Source organism: Astyanax mexicanus, chromosome 6 (assembly GCF_023375975.1).
Source record: "Astyanax mexicanus isolate ESR-SI-001 chromosome 6, AstMex3_surface, whole genome shotgun sequence".
NCBI lineage: Eukaryota > Metazoa > Chordata > Actinopteri > Characiformes > Acestrorhamphidae > Astyanax > Astyanax mexicanus.
Genome location: NC_064413.1, coordinates 42,935,815 through 42,960,407, shown reverse-complemented (window position 1 = coordinate 42,960,407; position 24,593 = coordinate 42,935,815). Strand labels below are relative to the sequence as shown.

At 36.6% G+C, this 24,593-nt stretch overlaps 1 protein-coding gene across 1 annotated transcript; it reads left to right on the top strand.

Annotated features, from left to right (window-relative positions):
* The first annotated feature begins 365 nt into the window (after window positions 1-365).
* Window positions 366-24,300, top strand: colq (collagen-like tail subunit (single strand of homotrimer) of asymmetric acetylcholinesterase). Its single transcript, XM_049480645.1, has 17 exons — window positions 366-1,457; window positions 4,607-4,713; window positions 6,258-6,374; window positions 9,902-9,946; window positions 10,987-11,013; window positions 13,742-13,813; window positions 14,277-14,339; window positions 14,497-14,523; window positions 14,648-14,692; window positions 14,784-14,819; window positions 15,522-15,602; window positions 15,988-16,084; window positions 18,316-18,455; window positions 19,751-19,870; window positions 20,402-20,528; window positions 20,614-20,716; window positions 21,993-24,300. The coding sequence occupies exons 1-17, from the start codon at window positions 1,364-1,366 to the stop codon at window positions 22,060-22,062; spliced, it is 1,371 nt and encodes a 456-aa protein (XP_049336602.1). The 5' UTR covers window positions 366-1,363; the 3' UTR covers window positions 22,063-24,300.
* Window positions 24,301-24,593: the final 293 nt, after the last annotated feature.

The following is a 24,593-nucleotide window of genomic DNA, read 5'->3' as shown; positions in this document are numbered from 1 at the left end:
AGAAGTAATAACAGTATGCATTTTTTGGCAACCATACATTTTCTATTTTAGAACATTACTGTGATAAATGGATAAATAGATATATTATTGGCAACTTTTTTTTTTCTTTTTTACAAAAAAAAAAAAAAACAGAAATTGCACTGTTTGCTGTAGGAATGCAACTAATTACTATTTTGGTAGTCCTCTTTGTGGTAATCTGTCAATAATTGTTTGGAATTATTAGCCAGCAATTATTTATTTCGTTGCCCTCCATCTTTGAAATTCTGCATGAAGATAATATGAAGCTTAAGCTTGACAGCTTGAAGTTGTTGTAACAATATGTAGTCTCAATAAAAATAAACAAATTACTTAAATAATTAAATAATACCAGTTAAAGTGCAAGTTCTCTTTTAAATTTAGAAATGGCAATTTAGCAGCTGTTGCCACAGCATTAAATTGCTTAACTTTAAGAATCAGGCTGGACTGTGATCTGAACTTTGTGTCAACTTGTCAACTTCAATTCAGAATCAACAAAACATAGGATTTATATGTCCTTTAAAAGCTCAAAAGGGATTTAAATGTGGAGTGTGATGATATGTAATAAGCAAATAAGTAATCTGTTGTGTTTGTGCACTTCTGGTGACAGAGACTGGGCTACATGTGAGCTGAGAGGGTGAGAATCCTTTACTTCTGCTTGGTGCAGAGATTAAATTTTTGCTATATTAGACATTGTTGATCATATTGATTAATCGCTGGAGCCCTAATTGGCTGTTATGTGTATTTTACAGAATATTTGCACTTCTTTACTCTCATGTTTCACAGTTTTTAACCATAACCATACATTCTATGGACATTTTACATACTATAGTGTGCATGAGTTTCGTAATCTTTTCCATCTTTTCCAACACGTGCACATGACCTCTCACCACATCCACTTTAAAATGGGAACCTGTCAGCTATATCTATCTGTGTTTAAGCCTGTAGTAAAGCACCCATATGCATGACGCATTGACGCCTCAATGTCAGGCCAGTCCGTGCCAATGGTGTTTTCTCCCAGCATTTTCCAGCCAGGGGGAAACAAATGCAGTGGCAGTAGTAAGAAGCTAATACTGGCAACAAAGAGCAGCTGACTCCTGTATATTTAGCATAGGGCCAATCCAAGAGAGCAGTTTAACTGTGGCATGGGCTGGCATTCCCTTCTCCTTGAGGCGTGGGGATAGTGAGAGATGCAGGGAGGGGAGTCTCTGTGTGTGTGTGAGTGTAAGAGAGTGAGAGTAAGAGAGAGAGAGAGAGCCGGAGAGTAGGGGGAGTGAGTGTATTGGTGTAAAGCCTCAGTTTGTGAGCCAGAGCGGTTGGAGGTAGAGAGTGCACTGCAGTCAGCAGCATGTTTCTTCTTACTATTGGACTTTATCTGCCTCTCCTCCTTCACCATGCATCAGCATACTCCTTTATCGACAACATTTACCCCTTTCCAGCAGGTACAGCATCTGAGTTTCTTCTCTTCTGTGGTAGAATATCTATTATATACTGTATGGTGTCTTATTTGAAGCCTGTGCTTGCTGTATTAGCTTTTTTCAGCATTTTGCAATATTCAAGATTATTATTATTATTATTATTATTATTATTATTTACTGTACATTGACAAGTGGTAGAGCAAGCTTGCACATTATCTCATACATTACCACTTCTGCAAGTTCCACTATTAGACACTTGAAATGTAATAACACTTTAACATTGCTGTCATGCAATGTTGTATTATGCAGTATATAAGAGCTTGCGTCTGCTTTTTTGAAGCATTTATCATTTTTAACATTATTTGAATGACCTTTCTTGGTCACTTTATAAGTACCTACATGCAAATTCCATCAAGTTTAGTCATATTAAAATATTATGTTTCCATTTTTGCTGTTTTTCACGTTTTCAAACATAATCTTGACATAATGTCAAATTGTTTTATGATGATTGGACCAATAAAAACGCTTTTAATAAAAACATTTAACACCAACTATTACTAAAAGTTAAGTTAATAAAGTTTATGTAAAGTTTCTTTTTTTTCTTTTCAGTCAGAAATACACTGAATTGTCAGACATATACCCACTTAGTCTATATCAAATATAATTACACAAGCTTGGCCAATAAATACTTTCTGACATCTGTGTACAGTGAGCTGTAAAAGATGTAAATGCTTTAATGTGGATTTATCTTTTGATTCAATTTGTCTGATATATTGCTTATGTTAAGCTGCGTTTATTAATTACATTTAAGCCTTTGTGGATACAGTCAGGATTCAAGTGCTCTTACTGGTTAAGAAATCATCTTTTGTGTTTTTCCATGTTATATACAGGTAAACTGTAGTTCCTAAATCAGCATGCAATCCACTGTTTGTGGCTTTGTAGATTGGGATTGTAAATTCCATCTTGGTTCCATCTAAGACAGTGGAGCTTGTTTTTGCACTTGTTCTGTATCTGCAGTACTGATATTATGTCTTTTAGCCCAGTTCAATTAAATAACTTAATAAGGAAATATTTTATGTAAAAAAATGTTATTACCTCTGTATCTAAAGATGTAATATAGAGTACATACTGTACTCTATGTACTGCTGAAGTGGGGAATAGCCAGCAGCAAGACAGTGCCAACATACAGTACATGCCAGTGTTTATATCCATCATATTTAATGTGTTGAGGTCATTCTGGTTGTTATGAACTGAGTGGCCTCTAGATTATAATACAGGAGGTAACAATTGCCAATCAAACATTGTATTAGGTCGGCATTATGTGGACTGCCACGCATAGCAACAACATCTTACTGTGATGCTGGTGCTGTACATGTTCCTTGAATGGCTCTTTAATTGATGACATAGAAGAACCACTCTTGGTTAGAGATGTGTGAGTGTGAAGAACCTTTAAATCAATTGATGTTTTTAGACAGACTTTTTTTTTTTCCAGTGACCTGGGATATCACTAGATCAGATCCAGCATGTTGGTGAATCAATAATGTGACACAGTCAAGTTAAAGATTAGTCTGCAATATTTTATTTTATTTGTTAAAACAATAGAAAACACTCATTTGTTTTTGCACTATATCTCTATATGTTTGTGGAATGTTTCCATTGAATCTGTGGCATTCGGCTACTTAAACTGTATCCATGGCTGATACAGATGTGCAAATGCAAATACACAGGTTGCCTGATCCCTGTAGAGAGACAGAGCAACTCTCTGGAGCACATAAACATGTACCGGTACTGTCAACACAATGCCTAATATACCAGGTATGAGCTAGTGGTAGAACTGTGTTCTCTGGAATGATGGTGCTCCATCCAATACTTTTGGGATGTTTTCAGGTGTTGGGGATGAGGTGGGTGGTGCTCATTATCTATAATCCTTATTTTAATAACGATATTGAATTCAATCAAATCCTCACAACAATGTAGATTGTAAGTTGATACAGTTAGTCCAACACAAGCAGGATGAATTCTGTAAAAAACTTAATTTCATAAGAAGCAAGCTGTCCCAATACTTTTGTCCATGTAATGCATAATTGATCAAGATGCTTGTTTGTTAAAAGAAACTTTTGCATCATTTCATCCTTCTGTGTTATCAGTATTTTCACTGATAATTACTAATAATAAGAAATGATCTACAGTATTTCCTGTAGAGAAATATTGCCAATAGAATTGGACTATGTTTAATGCCAGGTGTGGGCTAAAGGAGTTTAACACCCCCAGTATTGAGGTGTGGAGTTGTGTTATTTGGAATAATGCAGCTTTATTGGAATATAAAGTGTATCGCCCAATGTTTATGATGGCCAAAAAAAAATTAACCAAAAAAAGGTCACACTCTAAACTCTGTTGTTGGACCATTCACCGTGGCATTGTTTTAATAAGCTTCTGCAATGTCAAAAGATTTATTTAAATCCAGTGTTTCATTATTTTTTTTACCAAGATCTTGCAGCATTGATGATGGTAGAGTCTGATCAACCGCTGCACAAAGCCTTCTCCATCCAGCACATCTCAAAGATTCTCAATGAGGTTAAGGTCTGGACTCTGTGGTGAACAATCCACGCGCCATCAGGGAAGAAAAAAATCCACTGATGGAATAACGTGGTCTATATCCAGTATATTCAGGTAGTCAGCTGACCTCATTCTTTCAGCACATACTGTTACTGAACCTAGACCTGCAGACCAACTGCAGCACCAACCCACATTATTTACTTACTTAAATCCATGTGGTGACCTTTTTTTTTTTTTTGTAATATTGGGCTGTCCTCTTTGTATTGGCATTCCAAAGACTGGCTAATGCCACATGAAGGATTGTATCCTGTATAAACACTATATTAAATGACATTTATTTTAGTAAACGCTGTATTATATTGTATTTGTCTGGTATTTTTCACAAACTCGCTCCCCAACAGGGGTTTTGCCGCACAGTCTGATTGGTTCTTTAAGCTTCTCAGGGAAACAGTAGACTCAGTGAGCTGTAACTGTCTGTGCCACTGTCTGTTTCCAGTCTCAAACCCAGCTGTCCTGCTCCGTCCACAGGCACTGCTCATACTGTACGGCAGGGTTACCGCGTCCCGCTGCTTTGCTGAATGTTTGTTGACATGCTCTTCCATTTCTCCCAACCACAGATCTGGAGGCACTGGAACCCAGGAAGAAATTCAACCCATGCTGTTTACTGGCTCCACCTCCACCCCCCCTGTTCCCCCCACCCCCCTCCCTGTGGCGCAGGCCTACGGTAAGACGCGTGACCTGACCCTCACATCAGTAGCTCTGATTTGTCCTTGGATATGTGCCATGGTTCCTATGGTCCCCTCAGGTGCTCGAGTGGTCTAAAGGGAAAACTGAAGAGGTGTTGATATTCTGTGAGTTGACGAGAAGGATCACATCATGGTCGTAAAATGATTAGGGGGATACAGATATCTTGGGCGTGGGACAGGCCATGAAATCTTCAGGATGACACTGATACAGGGCCTTGTGTGAAAAGTAAATTAACAACTGAAACAACTTAACTTATTGCTTCACTTTTTTAGTGATTGGAAAAGAGGTAGCAGTGGCTACAATGCAAATAATATAAAAATGAACAATTTTGTCAGTTAACACATTTATTACCAGTTTTTGTAATGTCTAATGGCTTAATGTGAGGTTTAGACAAGTCACAATAACTATTTTGGTGTATACAATATATTGCACCAAAAATGTGATAAACAGTCTTTATTATTGTCATTTAAAACCGTTTTATGACAATTATTTATTGATAACATAATAGCTTAATGACACACCTACACCGTTTTAAAGAGCAATAAACTTTTAATTCCTAAGAATATTCAGGAATTCGAATTGAAACACTATTTTAATTCTAAATCCTGAATAAAAAAAAACTAAATAAAATGATACCACTAATTTTAACAAAGTCAACATCCTGGCCTTTCACATTAATACGCTCTGTAAGCTCTAAGAAAAACATACTGTGCATTATCAACGTCAGCAAAAATTGTTTGGTTCATATCCATATATTTATTGTATAATAAGTCAGTAACATATTTATCATGGCAGGCCAATAAACAAAATAAAAACAGTGTTCTAATCAGAGTTGACATACAAAATATTAAGGTCATATCTATATATATATTGTATGATAAGTCGATATGTAAATATCATGACAGGCCTAAATGTCCTTGTACAGTTTTCTCCTAGCATTCTCCCATTAGATGCATTTATTAAGGATGTGACCTTAGTTAAGGTTTGAAAGGCAGTTCAGATGCAGTTTTACATGCCTATTTACAACCCCGTCTATTTTGACTTGGAATTAAAAATACAGATTTCCCTTAAATGGTGGGCTTATCAACAGCAGTGCAGCTACTCATATGAGCCTTGTAGAATAGCACACATACATCACCCCCTGCAAAACTCAAGGTATTTGTGATAAGTCTACTGACCAAAAAACAAATTGGTAGGTCTACTGTGCACAAAGACAGAACTATCAGGATTTCAATCCCACCCTCACTGCACAGGGTTGCCCAATTACTAGCTCTGTTTTTGTTATTTCAGAGTTCTTTTGAAAGAGGACAACCCAATGTTATACAGTATACAGTACCACTTTCATGTATTAGACTCTCCACAATAGGGCACAGTTACCTTAAACTGCTCAGTTATAATTCCTGTAGTATGAAAGTATTGAGAACTTTGTGTTTTTAATGACTGTCAAATCAATAACCAATAAAACTATGAAATAGACAGTTCACAAAAGCAAGATCAAGTTTTACATACATTATCTTACAGAATGATGAAGGCAACATATGGCCAGGACCAGGGATCAAAGAAGAAGAGGATCATAAAGAAACAACCTCTACCTGCCCTGTGGGACCACCTGGACCAGTTGGCCCTGCAGGACCACAGGTACAACCTCCACCAATAAACCATAAAACATGTGAAATCATAAAGCTTTTTCTAGTTTATTATCTGAAGGAAAATTGTTTGCTACTGTAAACTGCTGTGCAGTTATTAGTGGGAGAAAATATCTTAAGTCTTTAAAGAGTTTTAAAGTGCAAAAATGATTAGATTTTTGTTTGGCAGGTATCTAAGGTTAAGGTTGAGGTTCCCAACCCTGTCATATACTTTTCAGTGTTTTTCCTGTGTGCAAAATAAATGTGCAAAATAATGCTACACACTTTATGCTTCAGGTAATATAATAATTATATATTGTATTGTAAACATATCCAGTGGAAAGTCTTTAAGTGTGTGATGTCTTCATTGTGGTATTTTTTTTTTCTTTGTTTAAAAGGGCAGCTCATTAGGTGGGTTCAGTTACAAAACAAACTGTAAATAGTACGATCCACATTGTGTACTCCAGGCTAATAGTGATGTGTGGAAGAATCTGCCCCACATTTCTGAAGTACTCTGGAACTGCACAGGCTGGAATTAGCAGGCATGTAATTTGATGGCTCGTTGGTATTAGGAAGAGAATACCTCCCTTATTAAAAGTTTCAAATCAGAAACATAAAACAAGATGGCAAAGTAAGATGTCAAACATTCAGACTGAATAATTTATTATTACTCACAAAATAAAACCAAAAATGTGTAACTTATGTTATTATTTTTATTTGCATTCTTTTGTCTCTTTGTAAATTAAGGTTTGTTATTACAGGATTTATATCATCACTGTCCAAAGAAATAGAAGTATCTACATTTTTATCAATTTTAGTTTTCTACACAGTTTGAACACACAAATTACTGCACTAGTCAAATGTTTTTTTCCATTATTATTATTTTTTTCTGCTTTGTAGATAGATACTAAAATCAACCAACTTTAAGAAAACATACAGAATTATTTAGTGAAAAAAAAAGTGTTAAACCACAATATGTGTATAATTTAGGCACCTCTTGCTTAGACGATAGCTTTGCACATCTTGGCTGGATTCTCTCAGTCAGCTTTATGAGGTAGAGTCACCTGGAATGACTTGCCAGAAGGTAATTTCTTGAATCTCCTGCCTCTTAATGTGTTTTTAAGAGCATCCGTTGTAAAGTTGTGAAGAGGTAGAGTTAGTATACAATAAGTTGCTCTGTTTGAGTAATGTTCTAATCCATATTATGGCAAAAAGTAAAGAAAAGTATACTTTAAGAAATTAAACTTTGAAAGTATCCTCAAGTGCAGTCGCAAAGACCATCTAAAACTTTATGATGAAACTGACTCTCATCAGGACCACCCCATGAAAGAAACCAATTACCTCTGTACAGGATAAGTTCATCAGAGTTACCAGCCTCAGAAAAAGCACAAGTTAACAGCTTCACAGATAAGAGCACCTAAATTCTTTTTCACAGTGTGTTACTTTACAGTCTGGATGACTTTAGTATTTATTTACAATGTAGGAAAAAAATAAAACTATTAAATGAGAAGGTGTGTCCAAACCTTTGACTGTTACTGTACATAGAGATACATGTTCTCTTTGGACTGCAAAACAATACATCTAGCTTAATCAAGTGCTGGATAATTTATAGTTTATATTGATAGTGGCCTAATTTAACAGTTTCTGGAGAAAATGATATGTTATAAGATTATTTGGATTATTTTGAAAGAACAAATTAAAATGCATAGAAAGTTACTGACATTTTAGAGAACGAAACATATCAAAATAGTCAGATAAGTAGGTGTTTTCCAATAATAATTTTTATTGAACAATATATTGTTCCTGAAATAATTACGATAAACATTCATGCCACTGATATAATGATAATATATTTGCATAATAATGCAAAAACTCCCAAATAAAAAGAGAGCAATTCAGATATTGGAGCTGGAATTTAAATATTTTTATATCTTTAATATATAAAACATGCATATAATAAAATATTCATTAATGGGCTCTCCAAAAATGTGTTAATAATACAATCAGCGAAAGTTATTGAGGTCATGTCCACATGTTTTCCTAAAAATTGGTAATGTAATTATTGTGACAAGCCTACAAACAAGCTATGTCACATTTTTAAAGTCTTATTTTTGAAAGTCTAATCTAGTCTTTTATTATTTAAGTTTAACAAAGTAACATTTTCCTAATGCCATAAGGGTAGAATTTCCATCCTGATCCCAAATTCACCAGGTCATGTGACTAGTAGCTAGTGTTAAAGTGCTAGCTTCCTTTGTCCATCTAGAGTCCCAATAACTTAATCACGTGTAGAGTAATGGATTTTTTTTATTCCCAGAAAGCTCCGCTGAGGTGTGGAGCCCTGAGTCAGCTGTATATTGGTCAGATCAGTTTTAGGGGTGCTTCCCCCCTCAGCGTGTGACACCCATGTGACTTCCTCTGGTCACTTTCCGCAGTGACACGGATGCATGGGGCCTGTCCCCCTCTGCAACATGGCCACCCATTAACGCTCTACATTTAGAGCGGACGCAAATAGCCTTTTTCCACTGGCCGGCTCGAGCCCACGAACCTTTCTTAGAAACGGCCTGCTGATCACCACAGCTTCCTGAGTCCAGTCTACTGGACAGACTAAATAAAGACGCTGTTTGTCTGCATGATATGTGATCTAGTATCATCTCAGAACGGATAAAGAGCTCGTTTGTCTGCATGATATGCGATATAATCTCGCCATCATTGGAAATGGATATTCATCTTCTTATCTTCTGTGAGGTTATTGGACTGCAGTGGCCTCTAACACAGGTTCCATAAGAATACTTTAAGGTCAAACAGCCTGGAAATAGATCCTTAGATCAATTTCTCCCTTTTAATAACCACAGAAATTAGATATAACACATTGGTTTCATAGTAGTTACTAAATAATTGATTAGCTTCTTGATGATAATGCTGTATTCAAGTGCTGTCAGAAACAGGGAATTGAATGCTGTTTGTACTAAAGCACTAAAATAGCCAATAAAATGGTACAGTATTTACAATTGGGGAACTTTAGTATTATCTGTACGTTTTACATCAGATTTTTTGTTGTTATACCCCAGCGCTTTGCTGTGTAACATAAATTAATTTCATTGGATATTTCACTGTTTGTGGATGACTTAGTGTTATTGTTTTGGAATATTCTATGTGCTCTCCATGCTTATTGTTCAGATCTTTTCAGCACTCAAGCTTAGCATAAATCTTAAGATTAAAGCAGCAGTATAATATAACTCGAACTACGCAGAGTTACACAGTTCTCATGAGAGGAGGTCTCGTGCAACTCTACCAGAGTTTCATATTGCAGTAGCCGACCTAGGAGCCCTAGAGTGGTTACAGTTGGTGAACAATCAGCATGATTTTATATCTGTTTGAACTGTTATTAAACTGTTAAAGCTGCTATTAAATACAACTGATATAAAATGTTACTTTAATAATCAAAATTGGCCGAAATTCTAAACAAAATGTTACATAATGTTTTAAAGTTCATTCTACATTTAAAATAATATCTAAAGAACATTCTTATTTCATTTACAGGGTCTTCCTGGATTGCCAGGAATAAAGGGACCAAAAGGAGAAAAGGTACTCTATGTGCACGCACACACACACATACAAAACACACTTGCTAATCAGGTTTAATGTTGATATATTTAAGAAAAATGCCAGTGTATATATACAGAATACAATATGAACTGAGTACAATGTTAAATAATTGTTAGTTTGTAACATCTGAAAACAGCATGCTCAGTACTTTGTATATTCTTAACAAAAAACATAAGACCATTTGCACTTTTCATTATATTTGATTGAATCAGCAAAAAATCATCCAACACACAGATTCTTTATATGTTTTATACTTTAGATGTTTTATACTTTAGTATAAACACATTTATCTTTGAGGACAGATCTGCACACTCTTGGTATTTTAATCTCAGTGCCTTCATGAGGTAGAGACACCTGGAATAGTTTTATCAGCATCTTGAAGGAGTTCCTGGAGGTGCTCAACAATAGTTGCTGCTTTTCCTTCATGCTGTAAAGCTCCAGCTCATCCCAAACCACCACAAATCTCAGTTGATCAGGTTTAGATCAGCAGATATGGAGGACAAACACTTTTTTTTTTACTGTTTAAGTACATAATTCCATATATGTCTCTTAATTGTTTTAATGTCTTAAATATTAATCTACTGGTATGTAACCTAATGGAACTGTATTCTCCAGCCCTGTCACACACACACACACAGAAGATACACAGACACAGATACACAGAGAAATGGCATGATTAGAAACTAAAAATATCACAGTGCAATTAAGCCTTCTCCATCTCTGCTCGTTCCAGAATGTTAATGAGGTGTTTGGTTTTTTTAAATACAGACCGATCACACTCTGTGCTGCCATCGCTTTCTGTCCATCATCTTACATGCAGCAGCACTTAATGTGAACCTCTTAGCCCCTATTGTGTTTTCAGCTTTAAGATGTTTATCAATGAGACACACAGTGTACTGCATTAAACGAGGCCATGCTGATTATGCATCACATTAATGTAGAGCCTCTTATCTTTTCTTCCCTCTCTCTGCTCTTCTCTTCCATCCTCTCCACTTCACTCTCTTTATTCACGTTGCCAGGGAGAAATTGGGAGACCTGGACAAAAGGTGAGACTTCGCATGAACCATTCAGAGTTCTTCAATAAGTGGATTTGTATGACAAAAAGACAGCTCTACTCGCATGCACAATTCTTCGCCTGACTGTTGCTTTTAGCTTTTACTTCACACTATAGGCTCTCTCTCTCTCTCTCTCTCTCTCTTTCTCTCACTCACCACACAAATACATGGTGGGGCAGTTTAACAGACAGGGATTAGGCCTAGTCTTACATTAGGACTACATTATTCCATTTTAAATGAAGATTTTCCAATGAAAAGAAAATATACTCAACAACTAGGTTTAATCCCTGTTTCTCTGTTGGGAAACTGTCTTAAAATGTCCACTGGCCATGTATGTGGACACCTCATCTTATGAGCGCATCCAGCTGACTGCTGAAACAGATGTGCAAATGCACACAGACACACACTCACACATCGTTTCTAGTTCTCTAGAGCAGATCAACATGAACCTATTGGAACCAAGCCTAATGATTGGTCCTAAGGCTTGGGCTCTCTTCTTTGGATTTATGGTGCACCATCCAGTACTTTTTGGATGAGCTGAAAAATTTGGGGTTAGATATTTACTTGTTGAATACATTCAAAACAGGAGTTGGCAATAGGCCTTTCTGGTGAGCTTTTATTTATATTCCTCCCCTGTTTCTCTGTCGCGCTCAGAGTGACTGTAGTGTCCACCCATTTTTGTCTTTCCACCTGTTCTCGGCCTCCCTATCTCCTTATAAGGGCGTTTTTTTCTGAGCCGTTTCTCAATTCACTAGCTGTGGCAGCAGTAGTGTATTGGACCAGGACCCTGACAAGATAGATTCAATCATGCGTGAGGAGCGGTGTGTTCATCTATTTTTTTTTTTTTCTTCTTGGGTTTACCTGCTTTGAGATCTACTGTTCTGCAATTGGGTTCAACAACCCTCTGGGCTGGAGAGCTACTAGTCTGTAATTGCAGACCCCTGCACTAAAATCTAGTATACAGTCTTCCCTAGACAGTAGATACAGTTTCTCCAACAAATCAAACAAAAAAGGATAAACGCTTTTTAACATCCTTAATTTCAGAAGAAACAATTCATTAGCAGGTGTCCCAATGTTTTTGTCCATGGACAAAAAAAACAAACAAATGCAACCTTGACACAGATACCCACCCAGAGTGCAGCAGATGAACCGCTGCAGCTCTGGAACCCTGGAGTATGCGCTTAACGGCAGCAGCCGCTGGGGCTCTCCCTTATTAGATTCTGAACCACCTCCAACCTTCCATGGAACGTCCCCGTGCCCCCCTTCCCACAATCCCACTGACATACAGGTGTGGTTTCCTGGAAGGCTTCAGGGAGCAGCCTCAGTAATCAGCCTGGTTGGATGGAGAACAAATAATCAGGGGTAAAGAGAGAGCGATAGCACTGGTAGAGGGTAGAGGAAGCTTTGCAGCATTGCAGTGCAATTTAGCTTAGTGCCGTAGATGCTCTATAAATCATTCGCTTTCCCACAAGCCCTGGCTCCTGCCCCCTGCACATCATTTAATTAAAGCCAGTAGAGTGATGGGCCTTGTCCTAGTTATCCCCATCTCTCTCTCTCTCTCTCTCTCTCTCTCTCTTACTCCCTCTCCTTCAGTGCTGCAGCCTTTTAAGAACCCTCTGGAGACACACTGTCCTCACCTTGTGTTTATTGTCCTGTCTTTGAACCCTCAAGCAAATTCAGACATCGCTCTACATTGATTTTTAGAAATGCCATAAATAAAGGCCAAGAACGCTTGATGTGATCAGGCTAATATACAGTAGCAGGCAGCTATTCTGAGGCTCTGTGTTGCTTTGCTCTGCGTTTCAACTGGTCTGTAGTAAAACACTGTAAAAGACTATGATCTTGGAGTAATGCTACACTACATTCCTGCATTTTAGGCTAAAGACTTTACCACAATTGGATTGGCAATATATTACTGGTAGTTTATGTGGAGTGTAACCAAGAAATGCCCCACTTTTTTATGTTCCAGGCTATTATTGTTAGCATTGTCCCAAATTAGCATTGTTAGAAATACCAGTTGAAAATAATATGGCATAAATGGCGTAATACAGTAATTAAATTGATTAATTGATTTGCATTTGATCAAACGAAAGCATGTCCACAGACAGGAGTTAAAGGGTACTGTGTTTCCTACTTGAACTGGAAATTCTGGAAACATGCCAGCTTAAGCTCTGGAACTTCATCAAGACAGTAAAGTTTCATTGATGACCTAAAACCATTTCTGTACAAAGTGCAGTTCTCACATTGCAGGCTTCAAATTCCTCAGTTCTTCAATACCTCAATAACGTCACACCTCCAGCATTGGTGTTGGAATTCTAGGCACCAGAATAAAATATAAACATGCCTGCACTCTTTAAAATAAGGGTTCTTTTAATAGCTCTTCATCTACTGTATGAAGAATCCCTATAATCTTCAGCCCTCTAAATCTGTTTACTTATTAAAAAAAAAAAACTACACCCTGAGAGGGTAACATGGTCCTCCATTCCTTCCCAGTAGTCATAATTGTCAGTTACAGTAGTGTTCTCCTCCAAGCGTGTTGAGCTTTTCGAGTTTACTTTAGTGGCAGTTCAAAAAGATGTAGTTAGGCTTCGCAATTATCAGTGGAAGCATGTGCTTAATTTCACCATTTGATGTTTTTTTTGTCACTTCCACTGCCTTTACTGTTTCTTAAGTCATTCTAGATAACAGCATTAACAAGCTGAATGTTTGCATTTTCCAGGGACGCACTGGTCCTCCTGGTCTCCCAGGCCGACAAGGACCAAGTGGATGGCCAGGACCAAGTGGGCCCAAGGTAAGTAATATACTATAAACTACAGACATTTCTCCCAAATTCCAAATAATTTTAAAATAATAACAGCATTTGTTTGCAGAAAATGAGAAATTGCTGAAAAAAGAAAAAAGACACAGAGCTTTCAGACCTCAAATAATGCTTCATATTCATAAAGTTTTAAGAGTTTAGAAATCAATATTTGGTGGGATAACCCTGGTCCTTAATCACAGTTTTTATGCATCTTGGCATGTTCCCCTCCATCAGTCTTACACACTGCTTTTGGATAACTTTATGCATTTACTCCTGTTGCAAAAATTCAAGCAGTTCAGCTTGGTTTGATAGTTTGTGATCATCCATCTTCCTCTTGATTATATTCCAGAGGTTTTTAATTCGGTAAAATCATAGAAACGTTGGTCTCTTTTTGTATTTGTGTGGGAAAATCTCAAAATCTTAATGCCATAAAGTCTAATGTTTGTTTTTTCAGGGGGAGAAAGGTGACCCTGGACTTATGGGTATGCCTGGGGCAAGAGGACCAATAGGACCCAGGGTGTGTGCTGCTTAAAATGAAATGCCTCTCCAAACTGAACAGTGTTGCTGTTTACCATTTTAATCAGACAACTAATTGGGAAAAGTTATAAATACTATACATTACTTATTCATTTCTTTGTCATTTTAACTCTTTTATCTATTTTTTGTTGGTGCAGGGATTGCCTGGATATAAAGGAGAAAAGGTGAGTTTGTTGCGTTTGCTTAATATCTAAGCTCAACTGAAGCTAAAAATATTTCTATCAATTAGATGATGGGCATCTTCACTATCTTTGTGTTTTAATGAGGATTTTCTTATCGTCTTATTAGGGCTCAAGAGGAGACAGAGGTGAATCTGGGCAGAAGGGTGAGAAGGTAAGTGTGTGACATCATTCTTCTTTCACCATTAGTGAAATGTGACACTGTGAAATGCAGATTTCTAATGGAGAACTGTTTTGTGTTTCAGGGCACAATGGGTCTACCAGGGATGCTTGGCCAGAAGGTGAGCGAATTAGGATTTTTTAATATATTTATCCACATGCATCGTCATCTAGAATCAACTCTATATCTTTGTTGATATAATCACACAGATATACAAAACAATATCAGCCAATTTTTCATATTATTTTATTTTAGTTACCTAAAAGAGGTATGGGTGTTCAAGATATGATTTTATATGGTTAATCAGCTGTAGACAAACAGTAAACTACCATTAAATTTTTTGGAATTTCTGTTTGGTTTTACAGTATAATATGGATGGGGTTTAGATTTTTAAGAAGGCTAGTTAACTGTCTATACAGGAGATCATTAAAACAGAATAATTAAACAATTTGAGCTTAGGAAGTGGGTAGCTTGTGCACTGTTGTTTTTAAGCTGGCTCAATTTAAACTGTATTGCTGACCAGTTACTAAAAAACAATGTTATCCAAAAAACCTGTCATTGAATTCAGTGTTTTATTTCAAATGAACTTTGCTGTGGTAAAAAAAAGAAACCTTCAGTCGACAAATAGAAATGATCACAAATTACTTGGAATTAAATCTCATTAAATTCACTTACATTAAAATTGAAGAGGATGTTGTTGTTTGAAAAGTTGCAATTTTGAGTATTTTCATTTGTGGTATTTCCCCAAGAGGAACATGCATGCAAGATTGTGCAAAAGGTTTCCAGAGAACAATGTTTAACATGTTCATGTTTTTTTATTCAGGGTGAAATGGGCCCAAAAGGAGAGCCTGGAATCTCAGGAAACAGGGGACCCACTGGCCGACCAGGAAAGAGAGGCAAGCAGGTGAGGGATTCCCCACATATAGCATATCATATAGTGGCACTGGATCTTGTTCAACAATGTCTTTCCAAGAAAAAGTTCTAACAAAATTCTATTTATTATATATATATATATATACACACATATATATATATATATATATATATATATATATATATATATATATATATATATATATATATACACATATATATATATATTATTGTTCACAGCTCTGCAGCTGTTAATGATAGATCTCATTGTCCTCATAAATTAAACAAATCCTAAAAGTGCATCTTAAGGAGAAAAACATTATAATATGGCTCATTGTTCTTTAAAACTGTTGCTGTATGTCCACCACTGACTTAAATACATTCAGTTAAAAGTTAATCATATTTGTCTTTTTCAGGGGTCAAAGGGAGATACTGGCCTTGTTGGACCAATGGGACCTGCAGGTCTTCAGGGCCCTCCTGGTCATCCAGGTCCTCCTGGTCTTCCTGCTTCAGGTTAGAATTTGTGCTCATAACAATCCAGCACATGGTTAGAGAATAGAACCATGCTAACCATACACTGACATGCCAAATGTCATAGGATAGCAGTATATAAACTGATCATGAAGAGTTACCTCAGGGGATGACTTGGGAATGCCAACACATATATAAGTTGCGAGGTGTTATCTTGTGAGTGAGGTTGAACACTAGCCAGTGTGCGATTGCCACTGAATGGGTGCTTTTTTTTATCTTTTTTTTATAACTCTGAATCTAATAAAACATTTATTTAACTATTTAAAACATGTACTGGTCAATCTGAAGATGGTTACAAACTCGTGACATTTAAAAAGAATGTTTAAAAGCAAGCCCATTAATTTGTTTGATTTTCTCTGAAGAAAGTCTTTATTTTAAAGAAATGATTGACTGTATGTTCAAATAATGGATATTTATATCATTATTAATTATAGTTTATGGTAAAATTTATAGTTAGAAACTGAGGACAGGTAACAAATGCTATTTTTTCAGTGTTGTAAGTGGTTTCTATTATGTTTCTATTACATATCTTACTTTTGCAATTAGGTCAATGTACAAGACACTATGCTTAATAATAAAATGTATTTTAAAGTTTTTTTTGCGAGCACATTTATACATGTAATTTCCTGGGGACAGAAATAGCACCCATTCGGTGAAATGGCCCATATAAAAAGGAGAGTTTAACTGATGCCAGATGGATGGGATGTTTAATATTTCTAGATCTATAGTGCTACTTATGTACTAAGAATATGTTGTAGAAGGCATTATCACCCACAGTGGACTGTGCAGTGGTTATAAATGGTCTTGACCAGCAACTTCTGGCTAGAACTGTCCTTGTAAACATGTAAGTGCAGAAATCATTCAATCAATCATTCTCTGCATATCAGTGGTGTGGTCTTTAGATTTCAATGAGACATATCAAAAGTCATGGGACACCATGTGGCATGTCAGTGCATGAACACACTGAACCTGAACACCTTGACATAACTTTACTGTAACTATGCCGTCTGAAAACATGCTTATGTGGCACCTCTTATAAAAGAAAAGTGCATTTAAGTATATTTCTTAAAAGTATCCTTAACATGGAGAAGTACATGCTTTTAGCATTAAAAGTACTGCATACTTAAATACATACTAAATGTACCATTTTGAAACAACTTATGGCAACTTAAGTATATTTTATTTGTGATTAGCTATATTTAAGTACAACATAAAAGCATTAGGTTAAGCTTTAAGTGTTTTTTTTATCTTCTGTGAACTTAATACACTTGAAGTATATTGTAAATATACTACTTTACATATTGATGCACATATTGTGTAAACCTTAATGATACTGGAAAAACTACACTAAAGTGCACTTTAAGCAGTATTTAACGCCACAACATATATTTTTTTTATCAACACAATGTATAAATTAATTAATTATTAATTATTGCTTAAAATACATTTTATGGAAAATAGAGAAAGTATATTTAATATGTATTTTCATTGAGTATATTAAATAGAAAATGTATTTTAGTATACTTTAGCTAAAGGTATACTACTTTTTCACAAGGGACACATTAGGTAACAGCTTGCACATGCCTGGTAATAAAAAAAAGGCTAGTTTAAAGTTGCATCATCTGCTAGGGTTCACAACTAGTGCACTTTGTTGGGATTATTACAGTAACATAACCCTAAAATAGTGAGCTAAATAGTAAATAAGGCACAGTTTTGGATGCATCAGTATTTTTACACCACAGCAGTGTCTATATGTACGTGTTATTACCGTGTGAAAAGCAGGTGGGGAATCAGAGCCAGCAGATCTAGGGTGACTTTAAATCAGTACAGGATTTCACACCGAAGGATCGTTTTAGTCTCAGCACAACCTGATCTGCCCTGCTGGATCCCAGAGCCATGACATCACATCTTTAAACTGACTGAGAGAGAGAGCGAGAGAGGCTCCCTACAGATACACAAACATTATGTCATCACTTTATTAATAAAACAGCTGCTGTTTTGTTCTGATTCCTGTATGAATTAAGAGAAATTGCCCTTTGTGTTAAACGATAATAAGGTTTAGCGAGTTACAGAGAACTTCTGAAGCCCTTTGGTTCTTTGGATCAGCCTCTAAAGTGGAATTGCTAGTCTTAAAAATGGTGAAAGTTGTTCTGTTATTCCAAGAAACAGAGAGTTTTGTCAGGATTTGATGTGAGTGACTGTCTGTTCTGCAGGGCTGTACATGGTGGGGCCAAAAGGGGAGAAAGGGCAGCCAGGAATCCCAGGCCGCTGTGGCTGCAACTCTCCTATGAACATCAACAGCCCAACTTTTGACAAGCACTCATTCAGGAGCAGCTACCCCAAAGTGCCAGCAGTAAGCTGCTAATGTTGCTAACTGTAGTAGCATTACAAATACTTCCACTACCAATACTAACCCTTTGAATATGAAATTTGGCCAAATAATACTAGCAAAACTATATAATACTTTAAATACTGGATTATAATAATAGGATTTTACTACATACAACCCCAATTCCAAGAAAGTTAGGACACTGCTTAAAATGTAATATACACTTAAATAAAACACAATTATATTACATTAAATTACATTACATTACAATACATTTGGCAGACGCTTTTGTCTAAAATGACTTACAATAATGATGTACATATAGTAATAGCAGTTAGCAGACGTAGCAGTTCAAGGTTAAAAAAAAAAACAAACACATTTTTTTAGACAAGGCCTAAAGAAGGTCAAAGGGAAATAATGGGATATGAGGAAAGGAGGAGAAGTAGTTAGTTTGTTAGAGGTGTTAGGAGAGTATGTGCTCTTTAAAGAGCTCTGTCTTCAGGAGTTTCTTAAAGATATCGAGGGATGCTCCTGATCTGGCAGTGAAAGGTAGTTTGTTCCACCACAATGCATTTGTAAGAATAATATACCCATATTTTATTCACAATAAATTATAGAACACATATCTCATTTAGAACTTGATAGCAGCATCTCAGAATATAGTGACAGGGCAACAGAAGTCGGTTTACTAGGAATAAACAGCTACACTTCTCTCAGAAGCAAGGAAGGGTAAAGATTCACCAATATTATCAAAAGGTTAAGATAATCTGAGGAAGACCGACAGTCAGTATTGCATGCTGGTGATCTTTGGGCCCTCAGGCAGCTCTGCATTAATAACAGGCCGGGTTCTCTACGGTAAATCACTGCATAGGTTCAGGAACAGTCCCAGAATCACTGTTTGTAAACACAGTTTGCAGTTCAATATGCAATATCAACATGATCAGGAAACTCATTTGCTTATTTCCACAGTTTAGCTCCAGCTGTTCATGCTGTAATTCCTTTTAGAATAAGGCACAATGCTGGACATAAATTATAATATAATTTATTTTATACCTGTCTTAAAGGCACAGTTATGAAAATAACCTGTTAAATTTTAAGGAATGAAGAGAATTTAAATTATTTATGTTTTTTTTTTGTAACATTTATAACATAAGGTCGAAAATACTGTAAGGTTTAGATAATTCATGTAATTCATATAATAAAAAGCTCCACTGTTAAATAAATCAATTTAGTCCTGTAGTGCTTTTCAGAATTACTGCCAGAATCTATTATACAAGCTCGATCCCTCATTTTATTGATTTGAAATGGTTTGCTTGCAGATTTTTGTGGTGGATAATGAACAGGAGCTGGACCGTCTGCAGACTGATAATGCACTTGCTTTCCGCAAAGACCAGAGGGCTCTTTATTTTAAGGACATTAATGGATGGCTTCCAATTCAGGTAGAGTTCACATGATATGTTTCTCATTTTTTATTACATGCATTTTAGAATATTTGTTATGTGAAACAATTAGGACACCTTGTGAAAACCTTTTTCTTTTTGAACATATTAAATCATATTTCACATCTTAGCATCATTTGAACAATATTGAGAGAGTTTATGTTAATAAAACATATAGAAGTGAAGAACTTTTAAACAAACTTATAACAAACACTGGAGATAAATAACACATCTGAAAGAATTCTGCATGGAGGAATGGGAAAATACATGTTCCCAGTCAATGTCAGAGACTGGAGCATGGTTATAGGAAACATCTACTTGAGATAATTTCAGCCAGAGTACCAAAATTAGGGTATAGGGTGTCCAACATTTTACTTTCAAGGAAACAAGAGCCCATTTTTGTTCATTACAGTTTTAATAATTATGTTAAAAAGTTATTTCTTCAGTTGTATTGCTTTATGTGTCATCAGTCACAGATGGGGAAAAATATCTAAAAACACATTCATGCTTAAATGTATGATTCTATTCCAGCTAACACCGTTCCAGTCCATGGAGCATGCTCCAGATATGGATGGTGTCTGTGGGGATGGCATTGTTCATGTGGAGAATGGAGAGGAGTGTGACGATGGAAACAAGGTGGTCACGGACGGCTGCGTCAGTAAGTATGATCTAAATTACACTTTTCCTTTCAAGGAAGCGAATCTCGTCTGGCTCTATGCTTCAACTCTACCACTGTCTCTCAGAGTGTAGACATGCGTACTGTGGAGATGGCTATCGCTATGAGGGAGCTGAGGAGTGCGATGGAAAAGATTTTGGATACGAGACCTGCAAATCCTATCTGACTGGGTAAGCACTAGTTCTAATGTTCTCCAAATATGGCCACCATTTTACTCTGAAAATAAAGTGTCCCCTCAGGGGACAGTTTGGAAACACCCACATCTGTATAAGTTGTGAGGTGTTATCTTGTGAGTGATACTGGACCATACTGGCCAGCATGCTCATTAAAAGGCATCGTGAATCATTGTTTGTTGGAGATGGAGTGAGTGCTGATAGTGGGTGACAGATGGATGGGAAATTCCGTTTCTGAAGACCTGTAGGCATTTAAATAGGCAAAAGTCATAACGACAACTTATTGATTGAACATGTCTTTATCCACTGTAAATAAGCCTGCTGATTAGTGGACTGAATTTTCACAGTAATTTATTATTTTTTTTCATCAGAAATCTTAATGTGACACTGTTAAACTGTGACTTTTTTTGGAATATTGTATAATACAGCTCTGGAAAAAAAATAAGAGACTACTTCAGTTTCTGAATCAGTTTCTCTGATTTTGCTATTTATTGGTATATGTTTGAGTAAAATGAACAATGTTGTTTTATTCTATAATTTCTAGACATTTCTCCCAAATTCCAAATAAATATTTGGACCTTAAATACTGTAAAGAAAACAAGTTCATATTCATAAAGTTTTAAGAACTAAGAAATCAATATTTGGTGGAATAACCCTGGTTTTTAATCACAGTTTTCATGCATCTTGGCATATTCTCCTCCACCAGTCTTACACACTGCTTTTGGATAACTTTGTCACTCCTGGTGCAAAAATTTAAGCAGTTCAACTTGGTTTGATGGCTTGTGATCATCCATCGTCCTCTTGATTATATTCCAGAGGTGTTTAATTTGGTAAAAAACAAGGAAATGTGGTCGCTTATTTTTTTTTCAGAGCTTTACGATAGGCACAAAAATATATAAAAAAATACATACTCAGTAATCAATGCTATGAATATGTATAAGAACTGTTTTCTTACCTTTAAAGATTGAATGATGTTCAAATAGGTGAATTTTGGAGCTTTCTTGACATTAACAGAATATTTTGTAATACTGACTTTAATTTTGTTATACTTTACTTATCTGTTTCACAGATAGAGCTCAGCAAAAATGATTTTAGTTTTAATTTAGCTCTTTGCGCAAGAAAATATATCTTGCATAGCAAAACTGTCCCAATTGACCTGATTCTTCTGATTCACCCTAATTTACCCTAAATATTTGTACATTTTTTGATCGTTTGAAACATTTATTTATGATATTTTGTGTTTAAAATACTTTATCTTCCTTAACATCTTCAGAACGTATGGACATCTCAAGTGCACATCTGACTGCTTCATTGACTCTACAAACTGCAAGTATTTTACATGAGGAGACAGAAGAAACACAGTGGAGCCCACAGTCCCGTGTGAGCAGCAGGGGACAAGATTCAGGTAACCTGAGACACTGCAAACTACGAGAATCCACGGACGTGATGAGAAAATGTTTGATGGGGGGAATTAGTAAGAATATGTATATTGTGCTACTTTGTTGAAATGCTGCTGAGAAGCCACGTATAGGGAAAATAGCTCACTGGGAAAAGAGCAGTCAGTCCGTTCAGTCATGGCAAATGCACAGGACCCGTCGCTCTCTGTCTTAAAAGAACTCAACCGGGATTTCAGACACTGTTCTCCCATCCTCCTCCTCCTCTCCCTCCTCTCTCTGCTCTCTGGTGCTGGGAACCTGCCTCAACATTCTGCTTAGATGATCTGCTACACTAAGAGGAACCTGGGGAGCCTGCTGTCTTGAGAAGCCAAGACCAGACCAGGCCACGCCAGTCTCTTCATCAATACCTCAATGTAGAACATTTTTATTCCACAAGAAGTAGGCCATCTTCTCGTGGTCCAACTCCACTGTCCTTTGCCCGGGGTGCTGTGTATCTGGACTGCACTGTGAACAATGAATTTACTGTAGAATGAAACGGGGATTTGCATGGGGCTGAGATCGCCGTAGGCTACAGCAACAAGCTACTTAAGGTATGTATTCATGGGAATAAAAAATAATATTAATAAAAAAGCCACTTTAAAGACTCCTTAAAGCTTCATACATACATAGACTTTGGTTGATCAGCATTGACCAGATCAGAAAACCAAGCACCAAGAACATTCTAGCTTAAACAGGCTTGCTCTGCTTTCGTGCCTAGTCTTTGATGCTAGTGCTCAGGAGGTCCTTGATCTTTTCCACAGACAGGTGGGCTGCTAAGCCAAGCGCATGGCTGTCAAAACATCAGCTGAGCTGCAAGGTCAGAAAAGCCCTCTCTGGGGAAAACAATAGGAAGAATTGAGCGAGCTTAAGCTACTAATGCTGCTCGACTGAAGCAGTATGTGGAGGTGCTCTGGCTATAGTCTCGATAAAAGGTCAGGGGTAGATTTTAGCTCCACATTCGCATTCATACCTCAGTGAAGAACTCTGTGAAGAGTCCTCTCATCAGTAGAACCTTGTCCACCTCTGTGCCCAGGTGGGGCAAGACTGGCATATTCCAATATTCCAGTATTCCAGTATGCTTAAGCTGATTTATCTGGTATTGTTGGTATCATTGGTATTGTTGGCACTGCTGACGTTGCTGTGTTTTGTCTAATCTGAGTGTGTATGCTATCCATAGTTGATCTTTCGGATCTTGCCTCCAAGGTGGTTGTTCCAGGTGGTTCATGGCTCTCAAACTGTTATAATAGATTTCTCTACTGTCATGCAGATTTGGCAGATTTGGAAGTCTATCGCTGCTATCATGTAGGCTAAAGACTGTTGGATGAAAGGAACCTCAATACTGGACCTGCCTTCTGTAACATGCCTTCGCTCTCTGTGCACAGTGTAGTGTATAGCCTTAAACACGTATATATGTACTGTATATAGCCCTGTATTGGTCTGCTTTTCTTGTATTAAAGTGGTATGTCAAACTTTTGATACAGTACACTGTAAGCTACATTTTTCCATAAGCTATAAAAGCTATAAGCAGCATTTGCTATGATGAGGTTTCTGTACTTAATGATTTCTGGGGGTGAAACACCTGACCTGTCTGTAGATCTGTACGTATATTACATAAAGTAAAAAAAAAAAAAAAGAAAAAAGGAAAAAAAAAGACGATGACAGTCTTGAATTTGCTCTGGTGCATGTTACTGTTACTGTATATTCCCACTGATGAGAAGATTAAGAATGCAGTTTTATAAGGATGAGAATTAATGTACCGGTATGTATATAGTTTTTTTTTTTGTTATTTCCAATCCAATGAATATAATGAACAATGTTTTTATTACTCTTTTTATTTTATTTTCTGAAGCAAGGATGACTGTTAGCAAAGTGCATTAGATCTCCCGTGGACTGCTCTCCCTTCTTTTCAGTGATCTAAGGATCTGAGGATGGCGTATGGTATGTTAATGGCGTATATTGCACTGTATTATACAGCAAATGGCACTGAGGCACAGTAGGCATCCTCTAATGCAGTTGCATGTTGATGAGCTGTAATGCAGCGATGACTGTTCTGTCCTGTTGTAACGTGGAGGTTAAACAAATTCTTATGGAATTCTTATGTTTGATACAGTCTTGTAAAGGAGTCAATAAAGGCCTAAAATCGTACTGACGGATATTTTCTCATTTATTACTACTTGTTTTATACATATCAAACTTTCCGTTAATATGTTTATATGGTAGTCTATTTTAGATGCCGTATAATCCATCCATCCATCCATCTTTTTTGCTTTTTCCTGGTTTAGGTCACAGGAGGTCCATACCCTGCCCGGAATCATTGTGTGCACGGCATAGAATACCTCCTGGACAGGATGCTAGTCCATTTCAGGGTATCACACTTAGTTATTCAAACACACACTCATCTTCCCTATGTATTTTTTGTGAGGCAGCTGAAGGAAACC